General features: G+C 47.2%; 1 protein-coding gene across 1 annotated transcript in view; it reads left to right on the top strand.

The window, feature by feature from the left end:
- akna (AT-hook transcription factor) overlaps positions 1-19,406 on the top strand; it is a 102,669-nt gene that overhangs the window by 28,658 nt on the left and 54,605 nt on the right. The window contains exons 8-11 of the mRNA XM_033049215.1: positions 7,053-7,188; positions 8,455-8,692; positions 14,740-14,891; positions 19,089-19,274. Of these exons, the coding sequence (XP_032905106.1) occupies positions 8,486-8,692; positions 14,740-14,891; positions 19,089-19,274 (545 nt within the window). The 5' untranslated portion in view covers positions 7,053-7,188; positions 8,455-8,485. The remainder of the gene's footprint in view (positions 1-7,052; positions 7,189-8,454; positions 8,693-14,739; positions 14,892-19,088; positions 19,275-19,406) is intronic.

The following is a 19,406-nucleotide window of genomic DNA, read 5'->3' as shown; positions in this document are numbered from 1 at the left end:
CAGTGCTCTCTTTCTTCTTAATGATGTTCCAAACAGTTGATTTTGGTAATCCTAAGGTTTGGCTGATGTCTCGAACAGTTTTATTCTTGTTTCTCAGTCTCATAATGGCTTCTTTGACTTTCATTGTCACAACTTTGGTCCTCATGTTGATAAACAGCAATAAAAGTTTCCAAAGTTGATGGAAAGATTGGATGAAAGACTTGGTGCTGAGAGCTCTCTTATACCTGCATTAAGGAGGCAATTAAACACACTTGTGCTATTACAAACACCTGTGAAGCCACGTGTCCCAAACATTATGGTGCCCTAAAATTGGGGGGGGGGGGGGGGGGGGGGGGGACTATGTATAAATTAATTTCTACATGGTGAAACCATCATGTATAAAAATGTCCTTTATTAAAATCTGACAGTGTGCACTTTAATCACATGTGATTTTTTTCTATTAGAAATCTCATAATGGGGAGAACAGAGGCAAATAAATAAATGATGGGTCTTTGTCCCAAACGTTATGGAGGGCACTATATCTATAGAAAAACATTCCTCTCTGTATCCACCCATCACTTGCCAGGTTTTGTCCTGCCTCCACTTCTCTGGTGTCGTTATCGTCGTCGTCGTCCCCCCCCCCCTCCCAACCACCACAATCAGTACAAGGAAAGGGCCCAACCCTTTCCTTAGGGCCTAACGCCACCTATCCATGGTCTCCAAAGATGCTCCAAAGAGACCTAAAGAATTCAGAAAGGAGGAAGAGTTGGCAAAAAGCAAGTAATTAGTACAAAAACATAATTAGTAAGCGTACAGGTCGATGGTGGTGCAAGAGGCAACCGTGTACATTGTCACGGTGGGGTTAGTCCTTTGGGGAGGGGTTTGACTAAAGTGACAGGGATATGGAAATGTGTGGGGAGGCAGAGGGGGGTCAACAGTGACAGGAACAGTGGTGAGGAAGGTGAAACGGGGACAGCAAGAACTAGAAACAAGCGGCTGCAGTGCAAATGGCTCGGTACACATGGTGGGGGAACCGATTGTAAATGGTCTGTTGTAATATCACTCCTCACTATTATGGGAATCTCCTCATAAAACAGCAACAAAACCCACCTTTTCTTTCTATCCTTCCTGAAAATGCAGACATTTAATTAGACAAGGTATAGAAGTACATTTGAGCAGAAGATCGGGTAGACACACAGAGTCTCTTGCCCGGAGTAGGGGAATCGAGAACCAGAGGACATAGGTTTAAGGTGAAGGGGGAAAGATTTAATAGGAACCCGAGAGGTAACATTTTTGCACAAAGGGTGATGGGTGTAAGGAACGAGCTGCCAGAGGAGGAAGTTGAGGCCCTGTTGAGGCAGGAACTATTGCAACGTTTAAGAAACAGTTAGACAGGTACATGGATAGGACGGGTTTGGAGAGATATGGACCAAACGCAGGCAAGTGCGACTAGTGTAGATGGGACATGTTGGCTGATGTGGTCAAGTTGGGCCGAAAGGCCTGTTTCCATGCTGTAAGACATTATAACTATAGACTTTGTGTAGATGGGGAAAAGAGGTTGGCATGGACGTGGTGGGCCGAAGGGCCTGTTTCTCTGCTGTACGACTGTGGAATGGGGAAGGATGCTCCTGAATGTGGGAATGTCCTAAACCAGAGCCATGGTGTCAGGAGGGCCGTCTAAGTTTGAGAAGACTTTACAGCCACTGCGCGGAAACAGGCCCTTCGGCCCACCGAGTCTGTGTCAACCAGCGATCACCCCGTACACCAGCACCATCAAGACAAGTCAAGAGAGTTTATTATCATGTGTCCCAGATAGGACAATGAAATTCTTGCTTGCTGCAGCACAACAGAATATTGTAAACAAAAATACAGAACAGTTCAGTTCAATATACACATAAATAGTAAGATTAAACGAGAACTTACCAGTTTGAAGTTTGATCGTTATTTTATGAGGAGTAACGTTGAGGGAATACGTGAAGAACCCCGCTAGGACGCATGCGTGTCATTCTTCAAAGCAGCGGTGTGAAATCACAGATAACTAATGACTACACATAGTAAGATTAGAGAAGACGATACCAGTTGAGTATATGATCAATGGTGGGAGCGGAGGGCACGTATTCCCTCAACGTTACTCCTCATAAAATAACGATCAAACTTCAAACTGGTAAGTTCTCGTTTAATCTTACTATTTTACTTCGGAGTCACGTGAGTGACTACGTGAAGATTTTAAAGCTCTGTGATTCCATGCCGTGGAAACGAGTCCATGCATCACATCTGCCTTGATTATGGGGAGAATAGTGTTAACATCATTAGACATCAATACGATATTGAAAAAACAATGATAAATTTATTAACACCAAATTATAGCCCCTATTTATGGGGTAAAATTATATTACAGAACTTAAAATTGTTTCTGCAAATGTTCCAGGTTCAATGACTGGTTTGTTATAAAATCGTTGGAAAGTTTTCTCCGTTGACCATCCTGCTGTCTTGAGGATTTGGTCCATAGGAACATCCAACTTCATAGCTGCTGATGTAGCTGCAGCCCTGGTGGAGTGAGATTTTAAAATGTTAGTGTCTACTCCAGCCTTTATTAGGACCTGTTTTAGCCATCTCGAGATGGTCTGGACTGTCACTTTTTTGTGTGGCTGTTTGTAGCTGATTAAAAGTGCCATTTCTTTGCCTCTGACGATCTTAGTATACTCCATATATAATAGCAAGTGTGTTACAATACAGAGACGATCATCTGTCGGGTAGGCCCTGAATTCTATTTTTAGGCCTGCTGACCCCTGTCTGTTCTGTTTGACTAATTCATTGATGTGAAAAGTTAAATTTTCAGATGAAGTATTCATGTTGTCCAGCCTTAGTTTCTGTAGCGACTGGACCCTTTGTGCCGTGACCAAGGCCATCAGCATGACTGTTTTCATAGTCAGTTTCTGTAGGGACAGAGCTGTAGCTGGAGACCAGTTTCTTAACATGGTCAGTACAATGCTCACATCCCATATTTGGGTGTACCTGGTTCTTGGGGGATTAACATAAAAAATGCCCCTCATGAGTTTAGTTACCAGGGGGTGTGTCCCAACAGAATGCCGCTCTGTTCCTTGCCACAGGTATGTTGATAGAGCACTTCTGGCGCAGTTGATGGCACTATAACTGAACCCCTCATCGTAATGGAGGCTTGCCAGAGAATTCCAGAACAGACGGGATGTTCATAGATCTGTGGGTGATGTTATTTATGTGACAGTACATTTCCCATTTCTTGATGTACACCAAGTACTGTTTTTTGGTGGACTGTCTGGGCCGCTGAAATAATATCCACTGTTCGGTCCGTCAGTCGCAGGTGTAGTAGAGATGCTTTCAAACTCTACAAATTAATAGGTTTATATAATGACATGTGTGACTTGGGTGACTTTCCCTTGTTACGGGATGAACCAGTAAATTAAGTCTATGATGGATGGTGATGCATGGTTCTAATACCATGTCGAGTATCACCGGGAACCATGGTTGAGTAGGCCAATCGGGTACTATCAAAATACCAGACGCAGAGTCTTGCTGTATTTTCCTTAATACCCGACTGATGAGGCATAAAGGAGGGAATGCATAAATAAACAATTTCCCCCAATGCAGCGAAAATGCATCTGTTGCCGCTGCCCCAGGGTCTGCTGATAATGATTGGATTGGAACAATGCCTAATGTTATCTTTCCACCATTTTAGTTCCATTATGGCCTCTGTTGGTGGCTTCATTGGTCTGTCAAAATGACGATTATTAATTTTGAGTGCTCGTATTTTAGCCCTCTGTAAATTTCGATAATGTCAAGGTCCGAATTGTGTGGCTGGAAACGCAGCCACTATTTTGCCAATTATTCTTGCTACCAGTCTGATGGATGGTTTAGTGATGTCAATGATTTTGCTGCAAGCCTCTATTAAGGCTGTAACCTTTTCTTTCGGCAAAGTCACTGACATGTGAACTGAGTTAATGGTGAACCCCAGATAATCCATTGTGGTTGAAGGCGTTAATTTAGATTTAACTGGATGGATGATAAACCCCAGTTTTTTCCCAAATATTTGTTTTGTGGCTATTACCGTTTGTTTAGCCAATTCCAAAGTTTTGCCCACAATAAGTATGTCATCTAGATATGCCATTACCATGTGTTTTTGTTTCCGCAGAAACGCTAGGGCTGGTTTCAAAATTTTAGTGAACAGCCTGGGGCTGATGTTAGCTCATTAGGTACTGTACTGCCAAAGCTGACCCATCCAGTTGAATTTTAAATAACATCTGTGGTCACCTCTGATGGGTACTGTATAGTAAGCATCTTTTAAATCGATGCTTGCCATGTAGTAACCTTAGGAAATCAATTGATTAGTAGTAACAAAGGTTTCCATCTTGAAATGAATATATTGTACAAAAGTATTCAAATTAGTCAAATCTATGATGATGCGGCACCCACCATCTTTCTTGTTTTTGATAAAGATATTGGACACGAATTCCTGTGATTCGTGTTGGGTTTTCTCAATTACTCCTTTTTTATAAAGCCGCTGTAGTTCAGCGTGTGCTTTTGATTTTTCTTTGCCTGTAAGCACGAACATTCGGTTCGGTACATGCTGAACTGGAGGGTTATGTTTTTGTATAAATTCTATGGTATAACCCTGGATACTGCTTAAAATATAAGTGTCGGTAGTTAACTTATTCCATGCATCCAGATAGAAATGTAATCTCCCACCAACCTCCATGCTCCCTTCAATTCGTAAGGAACCAGACCCACCTACCTCCATGGTTACCAGTGGTAGGTTTATTATTTTTCGGTATCCTCCGTGGACGTTGAGGCGCCGGTGTCTGGGTCTGTTTGTCTTGTCCGACTGGTGGGTGCGTAGGGGTGCTGTTTCTGGCCGAAGTAGTTTTTAGACGTTGCTTTAATGAGCCCCAGGGTTTTAGCCTCTTCATTGTTCTTTTACCTGTTTGGATAAGTCACCTCCAAATAGTAATATTGGTGGTTTGGAGGTTCCAGGTTTGCACAGGCCTGCAAATTTGGGGTCTAAAGCCGGTTGGATGGCACTCTTCCTAATACTATTTAACTCGTATTGGGAGTTGCAAAATAAAGCCAGTGCATCTGGCTGATCTTGTGTCATGTCTTTTTCGTTTATTGTGCGGGCGAAAGCCGTAATTCCCGCTGTTAGGACTTTCAGAACATTTGTAGTTTCAAGTCCCTGGCTCTGATTGATGCTCCGACACTTTTCCAAATACACTGGTTGACACTGGGAACATTCAGTGATTTGCAGTTCCCTGGTGGTAAGTGGCTTGCTGTGGTGTCCAATAATGCCTGTCCTTGTAGCTGATTGAATGACATGTAGTCAATACTTGCAGCTATTTTAGGTTCCAGATTTTGGCCAGTTTGGTCGGGTTGAATGAACTGGGACACCATATCCAATACGTTTTCTTGCACCCCATGCACACTAGGAATATGTTCTGCACACCCCTCTTCAGGGTCAGCCCAGAATTGACCCCCCGTACTCCCCTCTGATGAGAGAGAAACACTGTGCAGCCCTACAAGAGGTACTGCTGTAAGACTTACTAGCTGCCTACTGTGACTAGTCTCCATCTCCCGGAGCCTGTCACTTTGGAGCATTTGCTCCAACAGCCGCTCCAACCGGCTCCAAGGCTCTCGGGCACTGGCCGCTCGCGGCTGCTCTTGAAGCCGCTCCAACCGGCCCCAATGCTCTCGGGCACTGGCCGCTCGCGGCTGCTCTTGAAGCCGCTCCAACCGGCTCCAATGCTCTCGGGCACTGGCCGCTCGCGGCTGTTCAAAGTCGGACTCATCGGAGTCAACGACTCTGTCAGTTTTTTGCTTCGCTTTACCGCCCGGCCGTGGTGTTGATTTGGCCGGTGCGGGAGCGAAGTCGGGCACAGCTGTTCCCATTACGGGAGATTAGTGTGCCGTTGGCTGCTGCTGGCTGCCCGCAACACAGCGGTTCTCCCCCGCCAGCTTTTTCGCAGCCTTCTTGTTTCTCTTGGATCTGTCCATGCCTCCACCTGTGATAAAGTAAGTGGAAAGAACGCACAGTCTCCTTACCTGCTGTTCCTGGCTTTTAAATTCTGCCGCTAAAGTGAACGTTCCCCCTGCTGTGACTCGTTGCAATGCGTGTAGCGATACGACACGCATGCGTCCTGGCGGGGCTCTTCACGTAGTCACTCACGTGACTCCGAAGTAAAATAAGCAGATAAAGTGCAATAGGCTGTTACAGTTCAGAGTTTGTTTGTTGGCGAGTTTAATAGCCTGATGGCTGTGGGGAAGAAGCTGTTCCTGAACCTGGATGTAACAGATTTCAGGATCCTGTACCTTCTGCCCGATGGTAGCGGAGAGATGAGTGCATGGCCAGGATGGTGTGGGTCCGTGATGATGTTCGCAGCGACTGCGATAGATCCCTTTGGTGGGGAGGTCAGAGCCGATGATGGACTGGGCTGTGGTCACAACTTTCTGCATTCTTTTCCGCTCCTGGAAGCTCAGGTTGCTGAACCAAGCCATGATGCAACCGGTCAGCATGCTCTCTACTGTGCACCTGTAGAGGTTCGAGAGAGTCCTCTTTGACATACAGACTCTCCGTAATCTGCTCAGGATCCTCCACATACTAGGGACAATTTTTTACAATTACACCAAGCCAATTAACCTCCAAACCTGTACGTCTCTGGAGTGTGGGAGGAATCCCACACAGGTCACTGGGAGAATGTACAAACTCCATGCCGACAGCACCCATGGCCAGGATCGAACCTGGATCTCTGGTGCTGTGAGACAGCAGCTCTACCACTGCCCCACTGTGAGGGGAAGTTTCCTCGCCAATGAGCAACAAGGCAGTGGAATTTTTCCCCCTCCTCTCTCCAGAATGTTGTTGAGTGAATAGTGCCCTGTGGTCCTGGGGTTTGGTGGAGTATTGCTGCTGAAGGGATGAGGAGAGAGCAGGAACAGGACACTGACTCTGACCAAAGGGAAGCCTCTGTGTGATGATGGACGTGGCCTGTGGGAGCAGCCGATCCCCACCTCCTGCACTAACTGGGGCCTCTTGTGTTGTACATTGGCAGGCATATCAGCGGTTGCGGGAGGACCAGGATGCTCTGGAGCATGCCTACCTGCAGGCCCGGGGGGAATACCACAGCCTGCAGCGGAGAAGAGACACCAGCACAGCGGCCACCTGTGTCGGCCGTTCGACCCCGACAGGTAAGTGTCCGTTTGGGGCAACTGCAGCTGAGCAGAGGAGGTGAAGGGAAGGCCGGGGCAGTGAATGGTTCGCAAACTCCTGCGTCCTGAGAAAGCTCCCTAAAGCTCCACGATCGGCTCCTGAAGGAGGCCAAGTGGTAGAGTTGCTGCCTTACAGCACCAGAGACCCGGGTTCGATCCTGCCCACTGGTGCTGTCTGTGTGGAGTTTGTATGCTCTCCCAGTGACCTGCGTGGGTTTTCTCCAGGTGCTCGGTTTCCTCCTACACTCCAAAGACGAACAGGCTTGCAGGGTAATTGGCTTTGGTAACATTGTAAATTGTCCTAGTGTGTGTAGGATAGTGTTAGTTTGCGAGGATCGCTGGTTAGCGCAGATTCGGTGGGCCAAAGAACCTGTTTACGCAACTATACCGCTGCGCCACCATGCCAACTCATCCTCTGATGCTGTCTATATATAGACTACAGCTGCTGTAAATGGATAACCTATCATTATCTAAATTATAGCATCTGCATGTTCATCTGTGAGTGTTGAAGGGGCAGTCATTAGCCTGTACCAGTGGGAGTTGGTGAGGACAGCTTCAAACTCTGCAGTCTGCTCCCTCTTAGTGCGGCTGCTCTGAGAATCTCTCCCACACACCCGGGCACCAAGCCTTTGATGTCGCAAACATTCCCCAATCCCAGACCGCCTCCTCCCCACGTTCATATGAGACTTCAGAGACACAGCGCGGAAACAGGCCCTTTGGACCACTGAGACCGCGCCGACCAGCGATCACCACATATGCTCGCAGTATCCTACACCCTAGGGACAATTTACACCAAGCCTATTAACCTACAAACCTGTTCGTCTTTGGAGTGTGGGAGGAAACCTGAGCAAATGGAGAAAACCCACACAGGACTCGGGGAGAATGTACAACCTCCGTACAGACAGCACCCGTAGTCAGGATGGAACCCGGGACTCTGGCGCTGTGAGGCAGCAACTCTACCGCTGCGACACAATGCCATTGTCGATCAAGTACATGAAAGGTACAGCACAGGAACAGATCCTGCAGCCCAGCGTGTGGATGGTTAATGCTGTTGGGATTGGACCTGTGGCAAACCTTATAAAGTGTAAAGAGTTACTGAGAACATTGTTGCTGGTAACCATGTGGTGACAGACTGCTGTACGTGGCGGTGTGAGTCATCTGGGGGAGGGCTAGAGGCCGGGACTGCCCATGGTTTATCCGTACAACATTCATGTTTTAACGTGCTGCCCTCACTATCTGTCCCAGGGAAGTGGAGGGGGACATCTTCCGGCTTGGGATGCATTTGGAGGATGTGAAGGAGCGGATGGAGCCAGTCCCCGAGACCAGCCGCTCCACAGACCATCAGAGTGATGAAGAAGCTCTTCCTAACTCCTGGCAGATGAGAGGCCCTGCCCCGCAGCCTCAAAGACCCAGGCCCCTGGTGGAACCCCCAAAGCCAACGTCTCACAGCCCAGCGGACATCCAGCACAATCCCAAACGCAGGGTAAGACTGGCAGACACAAAATGCTGGAGTAACTCAGCGGGACAGGCAGCATCTCTGGAGTGAAGGAATGGTCAAGACCCTTCTTCATACTAATGTCAGGGAATGGGGTGGGACAAAGATAGAATGTAGTCGGAGACAGTAAGACTGGTGTGAAAACTGGGAAGGGGGGGGGGGGGGGGGGGGGGGTTGGAGAGAGTAAGCAAGGGCTAGGCGGTGTGACATAATATGATAAGCTTTAATCTGCAATTTGGGAGGGAGAAGGTTAAATCACAAGTGTCAGTGTTAACATATATAACATATAACATATAACAATTACATGTTGCAGCTGCACAAAGGGGACTATGAAAGCATGAGAGAGGAGCTGGCCAAGGTCGACTGGAAAAGGATCCTAGCATGAACAACAGTGGGAAAACAATGGCAGGAATTTCTGGACATAATACAGAAGATGCAGAATCATTTCATTCCAAAGAGGAAGAAAGATTCTAAAGGGAGTAAGAGACAAGGGAAGTTAGGGATGGAATAAAACTAAAAGAAAAGGCATATAACATCGCAAAGAGTAGCGGGTAGCCAGAGGATTGGGAAAACTTTCAAAGACAGGTAACAAAAAGGGCAATACGGGGTGAAAAGATGAAGTACAAGGGTAAGCTGGCCAAAAAATATAAAGCAGGACAGTAAAAGCTTCTTTAGGTATGTTAAATGAAAAAGATTAGTAAAGACAAATGTGGGTCCCTTGAAGGCAGAAACAGGTTAAATTATTATGGGGGAAGAAGGAACTGGCAGAAGAGTTGAACAGGTATTTTGGTTCTGTCGTCACTGAGGAAGACACAATCTCCCAGGTTTACTAGAGGACAGAGGATCTAGGGAGACAGAGGAACTGAAATAAATTTGTATTGGGCAGACTGATGGGACTAAAGGCTGATAAATCCCCAGGACCTGATGGCCTGCATCCCAGGGAACTCAAGGAGGCAGATCTAGAAATTGTGGACACATTGGTGATCATTTTCCAATGTTCAATAGATTCAGGATCAGTTCCTGTGGATTGGAGGATAGCTAATGTTATCCCACTTTTCAAGAAAGCAGCGAGAGAGAAAACGGGGAATTATAGACCAGTTAGCCTGCCATCGGTGGTGGGGAAGATGCTGGAGTCAATTATTAAAGAGATAATAATGGCGCATTTGGATAGCAGTAAAAGGATTAGTCCAAGTCAGCATGGATTTATGATGGGGAAATCCTGCTTGACTAATCTGGAATTTTTTGAAGATGTGACAAGTAAAATGGATGAAGGAGAGCCAGTGGATGTAGTGTATTTAGACTTTCAGAAAGCCTTTGATAAGGTCCCACACAGGTGATTAGTGGGCAAAATGAGAGCACATGGTATTGGGGGTAGGGTGTTGACGTGGATAGAAAATTGGTTGGCAGACAGGAAGCAAAGAGTAGGAATAAATGGGTCCCTTTCAGAATGGCAGGCAGTGGTGAGTCAAGTGCCGCAATAATAAGCCACTCTCAATGGGGTTAGGTTAGGTAAGGGGGAGGTACAGCGAGACCTGAGTGTCCTTGTACACCGGTCACTAAAAGTTGGCGTGCAGGTACAGCAGGCAGTGAAGAAAGCTAATGGCATGTTGGCCTTCATAACGAGAGGATTTGAGTATCAGAGTAAAGAGGTTCTTCTGCAGTTGTACAGGGCCCTGGTGAGACCACATCTGGAGTATTGTGTGCAGTTTTGGTCTCTTAATATGAGGAAGGACATCCTTGCTATTGAGGCAGTGCAGCGTAGGTTCACGAGATTGATCCCTGGGATGGCGGGACTGTCATATGAGGAAAAATTGAAAAGACTGGGCTTGTATTCACTGGAATTTAGAAGAATGATGAGAGGGGATCTTATAGAAACATAAAATTATAAAAGGACTGGACAAGCTAGATGCAGGAAAATGTTCCTAATGTTGGGGGAGTCTAGAACCAGGGGCCACAGTTTAACAATAAAAAGGGAGGCCATTTAAAACTGAGATGAGAAAAAACATTTTCACCCAGAGAGTTGTGAATTTATGGAAGGCAGTGGAGGCCGATTCACTGCATGAATTTAAAAGAGAGTTAGATAGAGCTCTAGGCGCTAGTGGAATCAAGGGATATGGGGAGAAGGCAGGCACGGGTTACTGATTGTGGATGATCAGCCATGATCACAATGAATGGCGGTGCTGGCTAGAAGGGCCAAATGGACTCCTCCTGCACCTATTTTCTAAGTTTCGATGAAGTTAGAGAAGTCAATGTTCATGCCGCTGGGTGGTGCTGTTCCTACAATTTGTGCTGGGCCTCACTCTAACATTGGAGAAGGTCCAGGACAGAAAGCCCGCGCTTGGTTTCGCCGATATCCAGGAGTTGACAACTGGAACAGCGGGTACAGTAGATGAGGTTGGAGGAGGTGCAAGTGTTCACTGGAGGAACAATGGCCTACTCCTGCACCTATTATCTACTGTATGTATCTATGTAAGTGAATCTCTGCCTCACCTGGAAAGACTGGGTCCTTGGATGGAGTCGAGGGGGGAGGTAAAGGGACAGGTGTTGCATCTCCTGCGGTTGCAGGGGAAAGTGCCTGGGGAGGGGGTGGTTTGGGTGGGAAGGGATGAGTTGACGAGGGAGTTTCAGAGGAAACGGTCTCAGCGGAAAGCAGAAAGGGGTGGAAATGGGAAGATGTGGCCAGTAGTGGGATGCCGTTGGAGGTGGCGAAAGTGTTGGAGGATTATATGCTGTATAAGACTGGCATCTCTGTTGCAATACTGTGAGCTTCAACTGAAGGGATCAGTTTCTGCCTGCAGTCTTGGCAAGGCTGGCACTGTTGGTTTGCCCGCTCACCCCATCACTGTCTCTCTGACGCATTGGTAATCCATTTGGAAAGTTCCTTTCCTATTTCCACTGTCCTGGTGTCTGTCCTTGCTTCCTCATGTGCTCCCGTGGGAATGAGGTCCCCACAAACAACGTCAACCTCTCTATGTCACCACCTCTGTGACCACCACATGGCCACAACCTTCCCTCATCAATTCTCTTCAAAAGAAACTCTTTGACCCATTTGCAAGGCATAAATGCATGCTGACTATCCGTAATCAACCCTCACCTGGCCAAATGCTGCCAGATCCTGTCCCACACAACCCCCTCCAGTAATTCACTTACCCTTTTGCTCTTCATTTACTTGTAGAATCTCCTTGGATTCTCCCTTACCTTCGAGCCGAGCTACCTCATGTCCATGGTTTTCCTTCCTTGGGTGTAGCCCTCCTTCCTTTAGGCTGCTCAAGGGGCTCATAAGTTCTAGGAGCAGAATTAAGCTATTTGGCCCATCAAGTCTACCCCACCATTCAATCATGGCTGATCTATCTCTCCCTCTCAACCCCATTCATATGCCTTCTCCCCATAACCCCTGACACCCCTACTAATCAAGAATTGGTCAATCTCCACCTTAAAAATATCCATTGACTTGGCCTCCACAGCCGTCTGTGGCAATGAATTCCACCACCCTCTGACTAAAGAAATTTCTTCTCATCTCCATTCTAAATGTGCATCCTTTTCATGTGAGGCTTGATCCCAGCTGCCTATTCCTGGCTCTACCTCCCCTTTCCTGGCCAGATCCTCAATATACCGCTTGAACCAGGGTTCCTTACTCCTGCATCTTTGAGATGGAAATATATGACCAATCGTTCAGCATCAGTGCATCTATTCTCTATAACTTGCCCCCAACACTTTTCCCTCTGAGAGGAACATGTTGTCCCTGAACTGTTCCTGTCTCACTTTTGAGAGCCTCCCATTTGCCAGATAAGTTCATGTCATAGGAGCAAATTAGGCCATTCGGCCCATCGATTCTACTCCCTCATTCAATCATGACTGATCTATCCCTCCCTCCTAACCCCATTCTCCTGCCTCCTCTCCATAACTCCTGACACCGGTAATAATCAAGAAGCTGTCAACCTCTGCCTTAAAAATATCCACTGACTTGGTCTCCACAGCCCTCCGTAGCAATGAATTCCACAGATTCACCACCCTCTGATTAAAGAAATTCCTCCTTGTCTCTTTTCTGAAGGTACGTCCTTTTATTCTGAGGCTAAGGGCTCTGGTCCTAGACTCTAACTAGTGGACACATCCTCTCGCAATCAACCTTTGCATGTTCCTTTGTAATGCCGTCAAGATTAGCCTTTTTTCCCCAACTTGGGACTTGTGGACCAGTCCTGTCGTTCTCTTTCACTATTTTTAAACTAATGAGATTATGGTGCTGCCACATTTCCACCAGATGCCACTCTATTCACATCTCTCCATCTGTCACCTCTACCGCCAGGAGAGAGGACAACAGGGGCATCAGTGTTCAGGAAGGAACTGCAGTTGCTGGTTTAAACTAAAGATAGACACAAAAAGCTGGAGTGACTCAGCAGGTCAGGCAGCATCTCTGAGAAAAGTAATAGGTGACGTTTCAGATGGAGACCATTGTTCAGACTGAGAGCCAGAGGAAGGGGAAACAAGAGATAGAGGCAGTGATATAGTGAGATAGAAGAGCAAGTGAATGAATGATGAGCAAAAGGTAACAATGACCAAGGAAAGGTGGGGCCCACAATTGATTAGTTTGGTCTGAAGAAGGGTCTCGACCCAAATCGTCACTCATTCCTTCTCTCCAGAGATGCTGCCTGTCCCGCTGAGTTACTCCAGCTTTTTGTGTCTGTCTTCGGTTTAAACCACCATCTGCAGTTCCTTCTTACACATGATTAGTATAGGGGCCAGGGGTGTTGGGGAAAAGGCAGGAGAATGGGGTTAGGAGGGAGAGATAGATCAGCCATGATTGAATGGCAGAGTAGACTTGATGGTCCGAATGGCCTAATTCTTCTCCTATCACTCATGACCTTATGACATTGGTCTATTGTTGGCTGAGGGCTAGATGATAATGAGTTATACAGACAGAGGAACTCAATAGCCCTCCAGTAAAACGAGTACAATGACTAGGGTGGGGGAGTGATGGTGAGAGGGGGATGCAAGTGTTACTTGAAGTTAGAGAAATCAATGTTCATACCGCTGGGCTGTAAGCTGTCCAAGCGACATATGAGGTGCGGTTCCTCCATTTTGCGTGTGACCTCACTCTGACAGTGGAAGAGGCCCAGGACAGAAAGGTCAGTGTGGGAATGGGAGTGGGAGTTGAATGTTTGGCAACTGGGAGATCGCGTAGATTAAAGTATTTAGTAAATGCCAGGAGCCCACCATGTCAAACCCTCTCTGATTGGAAAATGCATGATCCATGGGTCAACATCACTGAATCTAAAGTCTGGAACTTGCCCCCAACAACACGATGACTCAGGTTGGTGATGGCAGCTCACCTGGACCTTCTCAAGACCAATTCAAGATGGGCAATAAACGCTGGCCAGACCAGCAATGGCCACATCCCATAAATAATGGCAGGAGATGTGTAGGAAGGAACTGAAAATGCTGGGTTACACACAAGATAGACACAAAATGCTGGAGTAACTCAGTGGGTCAGGCAGCATCTCTGAAGTAAAGGAATGGGTGACGTTTCACGTTGAGACCCTTCTTCAGACTGAGAGTCAGGGAAGAGCGAGTCTAGAGATATGGAAGGGTAAGGTGTGAAAATGACAGATCAATGCAGTCAAAGGAAAATGTAAACTGGTTCATTGTTAGCTGTGGGGAAGATGAAAACCAGGCATACAAATCAGTAATATTAAATCAGGAGGATAGTAGAACTGGTCAGAGAACTGGGATGGGGGAGGGATGGAGAGAGAGGGAAAGCAAGGGTTACGAAGTTTGAGTGATCAATATTCATACCGCTGGGCAGGGTGTTTGTGAATGATGTGGGGTGGGGGTGGGGGTGGGTGGGTGGGGGGGGGGGGGGGCGGGGTGGTCAGGCATGGACGAGCATCCACCAGTATTCTTTATCTTTTCAACGACACTTTGCGGCCATTTATACATGGTGCTGATAGATTGAAGTGTTGGCGAGTCTTGCAGAGATGGTGTGGCTTGGTGAGGGAGGTGAGGGTGTGTCATGGTCACCACTGCTCTGTTTTCCAAAGCTCCTGGTTCCCAGCGCGACGTTGCGACTGGGGAAGGTGGACGTGGAGGTGAGCTCGGTGAGTGGCGATAGTGAGAGTGAGGACATCATTCCCACAACCCTCACACACAAGAAGATGCAACTGGAAGAAAACTTCGACAAGCTGTTAGACCAGTGAGTATGGTTACACTTACAGTGCCGCCATCCGTTCAATTCTCCGCACTACACATGCTGTTTCTGATCTCCAAACGTCCACATTCAATGGAATATCACATCTCTGACCAGCAGGGAACTCTGGGCAATAGTGCAGTGCTCCATGTATCAGGAATCAGATGATCCTGATTGTGCCTCAGTCATGACTGTTCATTTATCCTTTAGACTTTAGAGATACAGTGTGGAAACAGGCCCTTCGACCCACTGCGTCCATAGCGATCCCCGCACACGAACACTATCCTCCACACTAGGGACAATTTACAATTATACCACGCTAACTAACCTACAAACCTGTACGTCTTTGGAGTGTGGGAGGAAACCAGAGCACCCAGAGAAAGCCCTCGTGGTTATGGAGAGAACGTACAAACTCTGTACAGTCAGCACCCACAGTCAGGATCGAACATGGGTCTCTGGCGCTGTAAGGCAGCAGCTCTACCACTGCGCCACTGTGCTGCCCTCTGCCCTTTTTTAGAAATGGTTTTAATGGTTTTTCATTACTTTGTGCCCATCAACCCCAAGCACAGAAACTGCCCTTCAGCCCATCTCGGCCACACTGGCCATCTCCGTTGATGCCAGTTACCATACCGCTGGGTCTGTAGTGTGTGACCACTGGCATCTCACTGCCCCTCTGGAAGCTACATGAGTGTTGTGGGAGTCTGTGCCTGCACTGTCCATCAGACAGAAAGATTCCAGCCCCTGCTCAGGACACAAACCGCTCCACTTCCCTGACCCTTGCTTGCAACAGCATTCACTCACTGTGATAGTAGAAAGTCCACATGCAGATGAGCTGGTGCAGTGGGGTTGACCCCTTAGTTTAGTTCTGTTGAGTTTATTGTCACGTGTACCGAGGTACAGTGAAAACCTTTTGTTGCGTGCTAACCAGTCAGTGGAAAGACAATACATGATTACAATGGAGTCATTTACAGTGTGCAGATAATTGATAAGGGAATAACATTAGTGCAAGGTACAGCTAGTAACGTCCAATCAAAGATAATCCGAGGGTCACGAATGAGGTATATAGTAGTTCAGGACTGCTCTCTCTCTGGTTGTGTGGGATGGTTCAGACCCCTGCTGTACACATGCCGTGACTTACAGACTTACAGCTCTGGTTTCCTCCCACACCCTGTGTGTATGAGCGAGCCTTCAGGACACAGTGGGTTGGGTGGATCACTCTTGCCACTGCTCCGGGGATGCAGTTATCTTCTGCCTGGTGTGAACGGGTCATATACCCCACCCCCCCCCCATATACTCACCCCCACCCCCGGCCATGATGACCAGGGCAGAGCAGAGCTGGAAGTGCTGAGTGGACTCCCTCCCTCACTCACATACACACCCACTCACTCACTCACTCATTCACTCACTCAATCATTCACTCACTCTCACTCACTCACTCACTCACTCACTCACTCACTCACTCACTCACTCACTCACTCACTCACTCACTCACTCACTCACTCACTCACCCACTCACACACTCACTCAGTAGCCTGGATATAGGGTGCAAGTTGAATCAAGAGATAAAATTGGCATGTCATAAAGGTAATGCTACGATTGTTATGGGAGATTTCAACATGCAGGTAGACTGGGAAAATCAGGTTGGTACTGGACCCCAAGAAAGGGAGTTTGTGGACTGCCTCCGTGATGGATTCTTAGAGCAGCTTGTACTGGAGCCTACCAGGGAGAAGGCAATTCTGGATTTAGTGTTGTGTAATGAATCAGATTTGATAAGGGAACTTGAGGTTAAGGAGCCATTAGGAGATAGTGGCCATAATATGATAAGATGTAATCTACAATTTGAGAGGGAGAAGGGTAAATCTGAGGTGTCAGTGTTACAGTTGAACAAAGGGGACTATGGAGCCTTGAGGGAGGAGCTGGCCAATGTTGACTGGAAAGACACCCCAGCAGGGATGACAGTGGAACAACAATGGCAGGTACTTCTGGGAAAAATACAGAAGGTGCGGGATCAGTTCATTCCAAAGAGGAAGAAAAATTCAAAGGGGAGTAAGGGGCGACCGTGGCTGACAAGGGAAGTCAGGGACAGTATAAAAATAAAAGAGAAGAAGTATAACATAATAAAGATGAGCGGGAAGCCAGAGGATTAGGTAACTTTTAAAGAGCAACAGAAGATAACTAAAAAGGCAATACGGGGAGAAAAGATGAGATACGAAGGTAAGCCAGCCAAGAATAGCTCGAAGGGCCGAATGGCCTACTCCTGCACCTAATTTCTATGTTTCTATAAAGGAGGATAGTAAAATCTTCTTTAGGTATGTGAAGATGAAAAAATTAGTTGACTAAAATTGGACCCTTGAAGAATGAAACGGGTGAATTTATTATGGGGAACAAGGAAATGACAGATGAGTTGAACAGGTACTTTGGATCCGTCTTCACTCAGGAGGACACAAACAATCTTCATGATGTACTAGTGGCCAGAGGATCTAGTGTAACGGAGGAACTCACATTAGGCAGGAAATGGTGCTGGGTAGACTGATGGGACTGAAGGCTGATAAATCCCCTGGGCCTGATGGTCTGCATCCCAGGGTACTTAAGGAAGTGGCTCTAGAAATCGTGGATGCACTGATGATCATTTTCCAATGTTCTATAGATTCAGGATCAGTTCCTGTGGATTGGAGGGTAGCTAATGTTATCCCACTCTTTAAGAAAGGCGGGAGAGAGAAAACAGGGAATCATAGACCCTTTTAGCCTGACATTGGTGGTGGGGAACCTGCTGGAGTCAATTATAAAAGATGAAATAGCGGCACATTTGGATAGCAGTAACAGGATCGGTCCGAGTCAGCATGGATTTACGAAGGGGAAATCATGCTTGATTAATCTTCTGGAATTTTTTGAGGATGGACAAGGGAGAGCCAGTGGATGTAGTGTACCTAGACTTTCAGAAAGCATTTGATAAGGTCCCACACAGGAGATTAGTGGGCAAAATTAGAGCACATGGTATTGGGGGTAGAATGATGACGGATAGAAAATTGGTTGGCAGACAGGAAACAAAGAGTAGGGATTAACGGGTCCCTTTCAGAATGGCAGGCAGTGACTAGTGGGGTACCGCAAGGTTCGGTGCTGGGACCGCAGCTATTTACAATATATATTAATGATTTAATGAAGGGGTTAAAAGTAACATTAGCAAATTTGCAGGTGACACAAAACTGGGTGGCAATGTGAACTGTGAGGAGGATGCTATGGGAATGCAGGGTGACTTGGACAGGTTGGGTGAGTGGGCAGATGCATGGCAGATGCAGTTTAATGTGGATAAATGTGAGGTTATCCACTTTGGTAGCAAAACAGGAAGGCAGATTATTGTCAAAATGGTGTCAAGTTGGGAGAAGGGGAAGTGCAACGGGATCTGGGGATCCTTGTTCATCAGTCACTGAAAGTAAGCATGCAGGTGCAGCAGGCAGTAAAGAAAGCGAATGGCATGTTGGCCTTCATAACAAGAGGAGTTGAGTATGGGAGCAAAGAGGTCCTTCTGCAGTGGTACTGGACCCTTGTGAAACCACACCTGGAGTATTGTGTGCAGTTTTGGTCCCCAAATTTGAGGAAGGACATTCTTGCTATTGAGGGAATGCAGCGTAGGTTCACAAGGTTAATTCCCGGGATGACGAGACTCATATGTTGATGGAATGGAGCAGCTGGGCTTGTATACTCTGGAATTTAGAAGGAAGAGAGGGGATCTTATTGAAACATATAAGATTATTAAGGGTTTGGACACGCTAGAGGCAGGAAACCTGTTCCCGACTAACACACTCCCTCACACACTCACCCACTCACAGGCCAGCTCGGGCCTTTCTTCCTGCCCCTACTCTCTCTCCCCTCACCCTCTGTCACACACTCTTCCTGGTCATTCCCAACATAAACAATGGAACAATCGCCATTTTCCTTCTTTCATATTCTCCTCTATCTAATATGATTAAAGCCTTCAGCTCATAAGTGTTAGGAGCATAATTATGCCACTCGGCCCATCAATTCTACTCCGCTATTCAATCATGGCTGATCTATCTCTCCCTCCCAATCCCATTCTCCTGCCTTCTCCCCATAACCCCTGACACTCCTCGAGAATCTGTCAGTCTGTGCCTGTACCCATTGCCTTGGCCTCCACAGCTGTCTGTGGCAAAAAACGGGTCAGTTTTGTGGTTCTCTGGTTGCCAGGTGTGAAAACTTCAGGGACTTGCCTTTGTCGCTGGAGCTGGACAAGGTGGGACAGAGACGCATCCTGGAATCGCCACCCACCCCCCCAAACATCCAGAGACTGGGGAAGGAGGAGCGGATGGAGGGGAGAAGGATCGGAGCTTCTTGCAGTGACCCGGATACAGAAAGCAGGAAGGTTCCTGAACTGTGAGTAATGAGACAGGGAACTGTCGGCCGTCCACTCATGGAGTGTTAGACCTCCCCCTCCACCACCCCCTCACCTCCCTCCACATGGGACCTTTCCATCGGGTTCTCCAAGCGGCAATCCCACCTCAACAA

Source organism: Amblyraja radiata, chromosome 32 (genome assembly GCF_010909765.2).
Source record: "Amblyraja radiata isolate CabotCenter1 chromosome 32, sAmbRad1.1.pri, whole genome shotgun sequence".
Taxonomy (NCBI): Eukaryota; Metazoa; Chordata; class Chondrichthyes; order Rajiformes; family Rajidae; genus Amblyraja; species Amblyraja radiata.
This window is presented reverse-complemented; position numbering and strand designations above follow the sequence as displayed.